The sequence below is a fragment of the Bison bison genome, unplaced genomic scaffold, assembly GCF_000754665.1.
Source record: "Bison bison bison isolate TAMUID 2011002044 unplaced genomic scaffold, Bison_UMD1.0 scf7180017864259, whole genome shotgun sequence".
NCBI classification, from domain to species: Eukaryota; Metazoa; Chordata; class Mammalia; order Artiodactyla; family Bovidae; genus Bison; species Bison bison.
The window spans coordinates 3,914,695-3,927,052 of record NW_011494831.1 but is presented as its reverse complement, the minus strand read 5'-3'; the positions used below and the strand labels follow the sequence as shown (position 1 = coordinate 3,927,052).

Genomic DNA, 12,358 nt, shown 5'->3' with positions numbered 1-12,358 from the left:
ACTGGCAATAGCTACCAGAAGAATGACCTTTCCTTCCTTTCAACCATGCATTGCAGAGGTAATGAAATATAAAATGGTATTTTCAAATTTGGAGGAGGTGGTCAAGGTCATTAGCCATAACTGTATGAAACTGGGGGCTGGTTCCTTTCACTCCTTGCTAGTCTGATTTTGCCTCCATGGCGGCAGGCAGGGGGGCGTGGAGGATCAATGAAGCACTGCTGATAAAGGGTGCCACCTGGTGTCCTTACTTGTGTGCTGCATTCCCGAGCAAATCTCACCTCCACCCATTAGAGCTGTCCCTAATTCTATCTGGATCATTTCTCACTTACCTAACCACTCATGGCCAGGAAAGTCATTGGTCATTTCCTATCAAAAGCTATTTGGTTTATCCTCTTCAGAAAAATGTTCCCCAAATTACTCCCATCTGAAGCTGAAGTTACAGAAACAATACAAGCTCCTGCTTTCATTGTCTAAGATGATCTGGCAAAAAACAACTGAGAACAGTGTAATGAAGAGACTTAAGTCTAGAATCTGGATACTTCCAGTCTAGGATCAACATCACGTATTTTTAATTCTTCACAACTGAGTCCTACCTTACTATCTAGGATATGTACCGTGTAGACTTTTAAGTACCAATTTGGGAAATAGGCTTGTAGGCTCAGAAAATCATCATCCCAGGTCCAAAGTGAATAAACTCATTATTCCCTTTTCTTCAAATAATTGCTATCCCACCCTCCAAAATGCAGCTGACCCTTACACATATATTTCATTGTTCATATGCTATTTCATGTTTTATTCACTTGTCTATGTCCTCAATATCTATACATGGTTGTCAGATTCTAAAATTCCACATGTCTAGGAAAGGTGTATACAATTGTCTGTTTTCACGACCATAATTAGATCAGATTTTTAAATTTACCCTAGGCTTAATATACAAATAGGTGCAATTATAAGATCCTAGAAAACTAACAGGCTAAACAGTTGCTCATCAATTCAAATATTTATTGAGCACCTTTACATGCAAGGCACTGGGGGACAGCTGAGACCAATGTTTGCAGTTGGAAACAGGATGGATCTGAAAACAATGCTTCCAAGACTGCTTTCTTATTTAACAAAATCTAACAGCATAGTTTACAATGACAGAATTTAGTAGAGTTTAGATTTGTCTCAAAATTTCAACTCATCCCATGGTTTAGCCTTCTCACCCTCCACACACTTCCATCCCTATTAATCAGCACTTAGCATATCTTTGTAGAGCAGTTCAGTCATATGCTACAAAATGCTACAATTATGCCTCAGTTCAAAAGTTGTATATATCAAATTATTTCCCTCTAACTTAATTTCAAAAAAGCATTTTACTTTTTCTCCAAATGGCAGTAAGTCTATATACCTCAGCTTTAATTTTCCCTGCATCCAGCAATTCATGTTCATGGAAAATTTCATTAGCGCTAACACAACATGAAGTACTGATGCCCTTATATTTTCTTAAAAATCAACAATTCTGTGCAATAAATCTATTCTGATTCTTGGTTATCAATCATTCTCTACAAAAGTATCTGAAAATGTGCCTACTTTGTGCCTCTGTGCATTGTTTTTTGTTTTGTTTTAATCTGAGTGTGAGGAATAAGGGTCATCATTTTTCAGACTATCTTCAAAGTGCATTTACCTCTCAATTCACCTGATATCATTCCAATATCTCAACTAGTATAATCAGGGGGGAAAAACTATCTATATTACTAAACCCTGCTCCAAATAATATATGGATTGTCTGCCTTTCTTCTGTGTTCAAAACAGTTTCAAACTTGTTATAGAAAGGCCTGTTGTTTAGTATCTCATCATAATTCTGGGGAAAAAACATTACACACAGTGATATGTATGAAGTTTATATAACTGGACTTGATCTGTTAGTGACCTTAGAGTAGTTTAATGTCTAAAGGACTCCTTTAATAAAAATTCTTTGTAAACTGTGACACTAGTTAACCTATAGCTTGCTTTAAGAACATCTATTGTCCTTAGCCACTAAGACTATGGGTAACAGGTATGTTACACCCTGCACACACTGGTACTAGGAGGCTAGCCATTCTTCACTGTAGAATGACTTCTTGAGACAAATACTTGCCATCAAGTTGTATGAAATTTCAAATTCTCCATGTAAAACATGCCGCAAAGATAGAATACAAAAAACCTCCCCCAAATGGCATGTCAGAAACTTTGAACACAGTAAGGAATTTCTATGATTAAACTCCTTCAGTGACCATCCCAGATGTCTCAGAGCATCAGAATTCTCTATTACAACTCAGCACAAACCTAGCAACACCAAGTCCTGCTTTAATTATTGTAACTGATTTATTTCAAGTTTATACATTCTCCCACTGACCAAACTTCTTCTGTTCTTAGGTTCTAAAAAAATAGTCATTTTTCAAAAGCAGAAAAAGAAAGATATATATTTAATATATAAAAGAAAAAGCTAAATCTGACATAATTATATTCTTAAAAACATTCCATTTATTTACAGATGTATAAAAAGGCGAATTATTGGTCTACTGAGATCATGCTTCTTATAGTTAGGGTGAGAGCTCACTATCCTCCCAATTCCTCAACTCCTCACTCAACTACATCTTTCATAGTCACACATGAATTTTCATAGATCAGTTTCTCCTGGGGTAAGGTTTAAAGGGTTGGAGTTTTTGGAGATTTTTAGTTTTCTATCAAGACTGTAGGATTGTTCTTAAGACTGAGCCCTCCTCACATTAGCCCTAACAACTCCCTAGTTCTAAGAGGTCTTGCAAACACCATTATGGGGCAGGGTGGGGGTGTTTATAATGACATCTGCAGCCTTCCTTGAACACACTGGATCATCTCTCATTTCTATCTCTGGAATCTTCCATAAACAGTCAAATATCTTCCCATCAAGAAATGAATACTACCTATTTGTCTATTTTCTTCTAAAAAAGGGAACAGTGTTCAGAAGCAGAATGGTCCTTCTTTTCCTGAGGATTACTCGCTCACTTGCCTGCTCCTTGGCTGACCCTCAAAAGCTTTAAGAGCCTTGGAAAGTCAGGAGGGAACACGAAGACAAGACAAGCAAAGAAATAATGGGAAACTGCTATACCTGGATTAAACTACTAGCATCTCCAAGGACAGTTATTAGCAGGGAAGACAGGTGCTGGATTCCTTGGCTAAGGCATTGAATGAAATCTCCTGGGTAAAGAGAAGTGGGAGGGATAATGAGAAGCTGAGGGGCACTCATCACCTACTTGAAGCTCCTTCAGTAACCTTTAGAGGTGGGAAGGCTGGAGGCTGATGAGGAGGTCAAGAAAGGCAAGAAGCATAAAAAAAACAACAAAGAATGTGTTCCCGGTGCAATTCGCAGAGGAAACTTTCCCACCCTTTTCAATCTGTTTATTACCAGAGTTACTAGAAAGGGAACCAACCACGGAGGTAATAATTCACTGGCTAGGACCATTCCAAAGTTGGTTTCACAACCTAGTTCTGAAGAAATGCTGAGTGGGGTTTGGGATAAAGAAGGCAGGGGATGTAGAAGAAACAGCACTGCCTAGGCACAGCCCAGGCACTGGAAGCTCTTGTGTTATTGTTTCACAACACAAGCAAATCCTGTCAATGAAGACAGAACAGGGGTTACATTCCAAAATATAATTATTTAAGAAAGGCAAAATGCAGCAGCTAAATCCCAGTCTATACATTTTCAGAATAGTGATTCTTGCCCCCAGGAGTTTCCAAGAGACCCCTCAAGTGCACCATGATTATTTACAAACTAGATAGGAAACATCATTTCTATACTCAATACAAATCTCATCTTCTAGGTTGAAAACTTCAGCCTTTGAGAAATCTATGAAAACAACTATACAAAAATATAAATATCTTTTTATCTTTACAGGCTGTCAGACCTTCATACCCTGACAGCTAATGAGTGAAAAAGCTCTACAGATCATTGAATCCATGGTAGCAGATAATAAAAAATATATCTTGTGATTCAAATACTGCCTTATTTCCCTGGTAAAGAGTGCCTACTGTGACTTTTCTTTTCTTTACATCCTGTGCAGGTAACAGTGAATGAAACCTCCAAGCACCAGGAAGCTGGTTTGACTTGTGAAATACCCAGCCCCACAGTTTGTTTTGTTTTGTTTTTTTTGGCCACTGTCTCTGGTACGGGGAGGGAATGCTTATCATTTTACATGTCTTTTGAGTGATGTGATTTGTGAAAAGGGGAAGGGCTCCCTGTATGTCTACCTCCAAAAAACATATTCAAGGTAGAAATCCTTGGTACCGTGAAATGGTCTTCTCAACACCCAAACACAGTAAGGGAGAACTAGTTAATTTTTAAATCTCAAAATTATTACCTTAGTAATAAAAGCTTTTTTAAAAGCATTCCTACTTTACCAGAAGGCTTAGATTTATAATTCTGATTGAAAAGGTGAGGGAATGGAAGCTACTTAGGATATGAAAGAAGAGAAAATTTTGTTGAATGATACTAAGTCCTTCACTTTGGTATTCCATGGTACCCATCCTCTCTCCCCCTATTCTGAAACACCAACTAAAAGCTACCTCTTCTGGATCCCTTTGCACAAGTGCATCACATTCCTTGGACTTCAGACTTAAAACAACAGCTATCAGCTAAGGTTCAGTCCACAGCAACTCCTAAGTCTCAAGCAGCTTTTACTCTGGGAGGGAAGAACTAGGAACCACTATGGACCTAGTCTTGTTACAAATTCCTTGGGTAAGAGGGGCACCTCGTGTTCAGTAATGGATCGCATCTTCTTCGAGAGGATGAGGAGACCCAGCACCACAAGTGAGGTAACACATTTTAACATGATCAGAATTTCATAGTAGTTAATTTCTTATACGGAGGTCAGCACCCTACCCCCTTTCTCTACCATCATTCACCACATTTCAAAGTCAAGGATCACAGTTCCATGACACAAACAGGTGCCTGCAGAGAAAGGAGGCTCCCCCTCACAGCCTGGCTTCTGCCTGAGAACAACTAAGTTCATTTCCCTGCAGAACTTGGCGAGGCCCCAGTGTTGCCCAGTTTGGCCACAACAGGTGCCAATGTAGGCATCACCTTGCTCTCCCGGCATTCCTGATCATTCCCTGTTAAGTTCATTTTGTGTCCAACTGACCCAACTTTGGCAGCTACAGGTGCCAAACAAGGCATCACCTTGAGACTCTGACCCTCTGTATCACTGGAAGGATTAGCTACTTTTAAACCTAGAGGTGCCAACTTTGGCATGGGCCTCCACAAGGTGTCTGTGCTGCTGTTCTCTAGGCCACCCTTCATGTGTAGGACAGGGGGTGAGGACACACTTTCAGGCTCGGCAGGGACGCCAGAAGCACTCTTTCCTTCATCCCCCGCTTTCCTCTGGGAAACGAGGGGATCCTTTATCTCAGAGTCAATGACAATCTTAAGTACATCTGGTTCAGAGGCTGGTTCTGCAAGTTGTTTTTCATTCTCAGAAAAGTCATCATCTTCCAAGTGCAAGAGGAGGGGGCTGACAGAGTCACTCTCCCCTTGCACATCAGGCAATTCCTTCAAACCAGTTTCCAAGTGGCCAACCTGGAAAGTCGCTCTGTTCCCAGGAGGAAGCTTACTGATGAAAGCCCGGCGAGCATCCCCTGGGAACTCTGTATCCAGAGAGCTAGGCAGTTCAGCCAGGCTAACAGAGTCATCATTTAACTGCTGATTAAGAAAGGCAATCTCATTGAGCAGAGATGTCAGTGTCTCATCAGTATCATCCTCATCTTCCATACTTGTTAGCAGTTCACTGGGATCCAATGCTGCTTCCTCTATAGCTGATGCTACCTTTCTCAATTCCATCTCTATGCTTGAGTCTTTGAGATCTTTCATCTTTAATTTATGAAATGGAGACTCCTTTGTCTTCAGTCTCTCCCGTCTTGATTCACTCTCTTTCCATTTATGCTGACTCCCTCTGGTATCACCAGAAATCTTTTTGGGTAAGAATTCTTGTGCTTCTTGCATACTGGAAACATCAACTATTTGTGGAAAACCAGAATCTTTATGTGACAGATAAACCTGTGCTGTACCCAGTGTCATTCTGACATCTCTATGGTTGCCTCTGGAAGAGATTCTACCCAAATCTTCACAGGAGTTATCCTCACTCCTGACAGTGTTTTTCAGGTGGTCAGGTGGCTTGCCATCAGGAACTTCATGGGGGTATTTGCTGCCACTCATATCTACCAAACCTCCCTCTGTTGCCAATGATGTCACATTAACAATTCTTGGCATCATAAATAAGTCGTCATTTTCTAGGGAAGAAAAAAAAAAACTCATTTATCTATAGTGGTAAGCACTCGCTCCCATTCATACCCAATAACCATCTCAAAGGAGTTAAATTTTCACCATCTACTTTTAGCAGGAAGATGAAAGGAAATGCTAGTTTTTCAAATTACAGAGTTAGCCTAACAAGAAAATAGGTAAAATTTAACCAAAAGACACACTGATATTCCATCATTAATAAAAGTTCTATTTAATTTTTTAATATAAATGCTCCCCAAGTTTATTTTTTTATCCTGAGGCAGACACACATCTTGATTCTGTCCACCCAATAACTGCTACTCTGACAGAAAAATGAAGCCCTAAAGGCAGCACTCTAGGAAGATGACTCCTCCAGACTGGGTTTAGCAGTATTAGTATTGGTAAGGATATCCTTTTACCTTAACAGAAATTTAGGTTTGTAAAACCTAAATGATCAAAGTAAAATTTCCTTTTCAACTCAACTCCTCACTGCCAAAAGAGAGAGTGCTCCAACTTTATCAGGTTGGTAATGTAGGAGTGTACCATCTTTGAGTACAACACAAAACTGACACATATTTATCAACACCAAAACTATAATAATGACTCCTCACATTCCTTTTACTTTCACATCTTTTAAATTCTTTCCCTAATTAGAAATTGGGCTTCCCAGGTGGCACTAGGGGTGAAGAACCCTCCTGCCAATGCAGGAGACATAGGAGAGGAGGATTTGATCCCTGGGTAGGAAAGATCCCCTGGAGGAGGGCATGGCAACCCACTTCAGTATTCTTGCCTGGAGAATCCCATGGACAGAGGAGCCTGGAGGGCTACAGTTCATAGGGTCACAAAGAGTTGGACACAACTGAAGCAACTTAGCACACAATTAGAAATTAGGAGAGATCACAAAATAGTTCCCATCCCCAGGTAAAAAAAAGACCAATCAATACCACAGATAGAGCCAAACGTTCTAAAGAGAGAACCTTCTCATACAGACTTGAATACAACAGCTCTTTATTACTATAGAACACATTCAAAGGCTTAGGCTTTCTCTATCACTTTGAGATACCAGAGATAACTCTTACACCACCCATTGAAGACAACACTTAAGACAATACCTGATTGAGCCACAGCACTACTGGCAACTTGAGGTTTCAGATCTCCTTCTAAGAGAGCAGGAGAAACAGTAACCACTGGTCCTGAGAATAGGGGACCTTTCAAGGTAAGCAATTGCCCTTGTGGAGTCATCACAATGTTGGCAGAGGTGTGTGGAGTATTAGAGGGTGAGGTATTTTCTGTAAAGAAGATCAGAAATTAGTTAAGGATAAAAGAGCTTCAATTAATGCTAGTGTACAGCCTAGCAATTGTAGGAGACATGCCTAAAACCACACTCTGACTTAAAAAGCAAGACATTTCAAATTTGTTGGGGAACCTCAACTTGCAATTTACTTTTTGAATGCTTTTTCAGTAATGGTTACCTATCCACTGATTCTCTTAAGGGACAGAATTTTATTTTTGCTGAGGAACAGAGCTACGGAACCACTTTTTCAACGGAATGCTTCTGATGGTCTTGCTGGTGAAGCAGGATGAAGGTACACACTATTTTATCCCTAGGTTTGCTTTCCTATAAACCTCTAAGAAACTACTTCAAGTTTTTAGACCTCAGTTTTTCCATCTGTAAAACAGGGTGACTGGACTAAATGGTCACTAAAGTCCTTACTTATGTACCAATAACATCACTTGAATGTGCAATGTGAAAACTAACTCATATTTTAGTATCCATCTCCACCTTCTTAGCTGATATAACAAACCAGATTTCCTTGGTTCCTACACTTGGCTATCCAAAGAGTAAAAGAGTAGAAAAGGATATACCATTTTCAGAGGATATAAACAAGTAATGTAAAGTCAACATAGCCTCACCTTCAAAATCATATAGGACAGAGTAAGAAATCAAAACCAATTTACTTTGTTCCTGTATAGCAATTCATTGACAGACTGCAATCTGATTAAAAAGAGCCTGGTTAACAAAAATAAACTCCTACCAGAAATTAGTCTTATATATTACCATGATGGATAACTTATTAGGATTTGCTTGAGTGTGTAAAGCTAGAAAATGAAATACAATGTAGTTAATATTCTGCTTTTAATACAACTCATCTTTCATCTAATTAAAACTAAAATTATGGCCAAGATTAGATGTTCAGTTCTTTAAACTAAACTAAATGTTCATCTGCATCAAGGAAAGCAAAGAAATGTCCCTCCTACCTGTGGCCTGGTCTTTTTTTCTGGAAAGAATCAAAGGCTTCCCCTTTCTGTTATTTATAAACATCTGTCCGAGATCTACAGATGATGCAGAAGCTCCTTCCTGCTGTTTGCTAGTTCTGGGAGACACGTCAAACTCATCTGATCCCATCTTCTTTTTTCTCTTTTGTGCCTCTACTGCTTGTTGTTTTGCATAAATATACTCTAGCTTCTTCAGGACCACTTCTTCTGTCTTACCTACAGGTTGAGAGGGAATAAACTGTCACTCTCTATAAGACCCCATCAGCAGATGAATGGATAAGAAAGCTGTGGTACATATACACAATGCAGTATTACTCAGCCATTAAAAAGAATACATTTGAATCAGTTCTAATGAGATGGATGAAACCGGAACCTATTATACAGAGTGAAGTAAGCCAGAAAGAAAAACACCAGTACAGTATACTAACGCATATATATGGAATTTAGAAAGATGGTAACAATAACCCTGTGTACAAGACAGCAAAAGAGACACCGATGTATAGATCAGTCTTATGGACTCTGTGGGAGAGGGAGAGGGTGGGGAGATTTGGGAGAATAGCACTGAAACATGTATAATATCATGTATGAAACGAGTCGCCAGTCCAGGTTCAATGCATGGTACTGGATGCTTGGGGCTGGTGCATTGGGACGACCCAGAGGGAGGGAGGGGAGGGAGGAGGGAGGAGGGTTCAGGATGGGGAACGCAGGTATACCTGTGGCGGATTCATTTCGATATTTGGCAAAACTAATACAATATTGTAAAGTTTAAAAAAAAAAAAAAAAAGACCCCACATAATAATGAGAAATAGAGTCCAGTTGATTTAACTATATCCCCCAAAACTATGGCAGTCAAGAGTGATTATAATCGAAAAAAAAAAATGTCCCACCCAGTCAAAAGACAATTCTGATGGTAATTCTGGGAACCAAGACTCAAATGAAGTAGTATTTGAAAGATCTACTAAGTATTTTCCTTACTAAAGCTGTATTTATGGCCTTTACCAGAGATCATTCACCATTATCTCACCTGAAAGTGAAGATACTTTCCGTATCAAAATATTCCGTTTGCGAGTCAGGAGATTCTTCTGTCCTATCAACTTGTCTGCCTGATCTGTTAGCCCCTGAATTTCACTGAATGCCTAGAAGAGAAATAGTAATATCATGTCCATCAATTTTCTTTTTCTGAAAAACAGGTAAGGTCTACACAAATTTCTTTAATAAAAACTTTTAAATCTAATATTTTAGAGAACTTTATAATATCATTTAAAACCATTTTTATTGTTTTACAAACTTATGGTTACCACTGGGGAAACAGGTAGGAGGTATAATAAACTGGAAGACTGAGAATGACATATACGTGCTACTATATATAAAACAGATAACTAATAAGAACCTACTATTTATAGCACAGGCAACCCTATTCAATACGCTGTAACAGCCTGTACAGGAAAAGAATCTAAAATAGAGTGGATGTACCTATATATACATGTATGGGCCACCCTGGTGGCTCAGTGGTAAAGAATCTGTCTGCCAATGCAGGAGACACAGGTTGGATCTGTGGGTCGGGAAGTTCCCCTTGAGAAGGAGATGGCAACCCACTCCAGTATTCTTGCCCGGGAAATCCCACGGACAGAGGAGCCTGGCGAGCTATAGTCCATGGGGTTGCAAAGAGTCAGAAACAACTTAGGGACTAAACAACAACAATGTATATGTATAACTGGTTCACTAACCAGCTAACTAACCTACTAACACAACATTGTAAATCAACTATACTCTAATAAAAATTTAAATAATAAATTATACAAGTGGAAAAAAAAAAGTCAATTCCAAAAAGGAGGCTTTTCTGGCTTCTACTTCTAGGGAAAGTGATTATTTACAAAGAGCACCACTGAGTGGTATTTTCACTACTGCAAGGAGATACAAAACATTTTACTCTGCTTAGATTTTAATAATCAGCTTTAAAATCAACTCCTACTCTAAGCAAAATCTGGTTGAAACCACCTTGTTCTAGAGGGATAAAATGCTTGCCTTATACACTTCCAACCTTTAATTATAAGCAATTGAAACAAAATTACCTTAGCTATTATTCTACATGCAAAATTAAAACTTCTGCTAGCTTGAATACTATAGTTTCCTTTAAAGTGACTGTCAACCATTTAGAAGTATGTCAAAATAGTAGTTGTCTTGTGTCTTTCACCATAACAAACTTTTCTAAGTGCTATGGAAAACAAGTTTACACAAATTGTTGTAAATAGAGTTTATCAGTTTCTAACTTTATTTTAAAAATGAATAATTCAGAATCTGACTTTCAATGAAAAGCAACTCTGATTGAACATAAGAATTTTCTTCCAAAGGGAATTATTGGACACTCACTAGTCCACATTCAAATGATAAACACAAGTTCTATTTCAATTTTCTTCCTTTTCCTTTTATGTATCTAAAGAAGATTCTTTTAGTCAAGCTCTTATTCGTCTGTCATTTACACAGACTTACCCTAGTAAGAATGAGACTTTTGGAAACCTTCGAAGAATGAAGTAACCCCAATGTGATCTTCAACTTCTCAAAGAGATCTCTCATTTCACCACGGCGGCGGCGCTCATTGGCAGTGTGTGTCCGGCGATAATATGCAAAAGCTTCTGCTTCTTTCTGTAGTTTTTCACTCCAATAATCAGGTTTTAGCTTTAGAGGAACTTGTGCAGCCTATCCAAACAAAAGATTGCCTCCTAAGTATCTTTCACATCTACTCGCTTTCCACCACACCAATGGCACTGTTCTATATCAGACACCAACCATCTTCTGCCTAGAGTATCTTAATAGCCTCTCAGTTGGTCCTCTTACTACCAGTCTATCTTTTCTCCAAATCAACAGTGTAAATTCTAAAACATGCTAATGTGATATCACTTCTCAGCTCAAATATCAGCAGTTTTCAAATGAGGGATTGAGAGAGGGACTCTAAAAAAGCTTATGTGTATAATTTATTATTGAGAGTTGTTTTTATGACACAAATTACATGAAAAACTTGACTAGTGGAAAACAAGTTTAAAATGTTTTCTTAAATACTGTAAAGACCCTTTACAATTTGGGAAAGGGTCAACTGCCACTCTTCCTAAATCACTGTTGTCTCCAACCATTCCAAAGTGCTGTAAATTTCCTAAGCACTCTATAATCCCACACCTCCCTGTCATTACACAGGTTGTTGCCTGCACCTATCCCTTTCCACCCTCCTTTATGACTTCACAATTAAATGCAAACCTTTGCATTTTTCAGGAAAGTCTTCCTTAACTCTCAGGATGCCTTAGGCTTCCTTTCTCTCTTATTTATTCTAATTCTATTTTTAAATCATTTAAAGAAGTAGTAGATGCATACCGGGTTTAAAATACAAAAATGTAAAGAGCTTATAATGAAAAGCAACTGTGCCTTGCACATATACCTGGATCCTTAGAAACAACCACTTTTATTCTTTGAGTTGCTTTTTCTGCTTCTTAAGTCTATATCCTAAGTTAAAAACAGTATTTTTAACTATTTACTTCCTGCTATGCAGAAAAGAGTCCCTAGAGTCCCTTGGACTGCAAGGAGATCCAACCAGTCCATTCTAAAGATCAGTCCTGGGTGTTCTTTGGAAGGAATGATGCTAAAGCTGAAACACCAGTACTTTGGCCACCTCATGCAAAGAGTTGACTCATTGGAAAAGACTCTGATGCTGGGAGGATTGGGGGCGGGAAGAGAAGGGGACGACAGAGGATGAGATGGCTGGATGGCATCACCGACTCGATGGACTTGAGTTTGAGTGAACTCTGGGAGTTGGTGATG

General features: G+C 38.9%; 1 protein-coding gene across 10 annotated transcripts in view; it reads right to left on the bottom strand.

The window, feature by feature from the left end:
• Positions 1-2,419: 2,419 nt before the first annotated feature.
• The window catches only part of MGA (MGA, MAX dimerization protein), a 148,464-nt gene continuing 138,525 nt past the window's right edge, over positions 2,420-12,358 (bottom strand). For all 10 annotated transcript variants that reach the window (XM_010847994.1, XM_010847995.1, XM_010847997.1 and 7 more), the window contains 5 exons: positions 11,042-11,248; positions 9,576-9,687; positions 8,534-8,767; positions 7,387-7,563; positions 2,420-6,285 (listed from right to left, as the gene is read on the bottom strand). In XM_010847994.1, the coding sequence (XP_010846296.1) occupies positions 5,009-6,285; positions 7,387-7,563; positions 8,534-8,767; positions 9,576-9,687; positions 11,042-11,248 (2,007 nt within the window). In that variant the 3' untranslated portion in view covers positions 2,420-5,008. The remainder of the gene's footprint in view (positions 6,286-7,386; positions 7,564-8,533; positions 8,768-9,575; positions 9,688-11,041; positions 11,249-12,358) is intronic.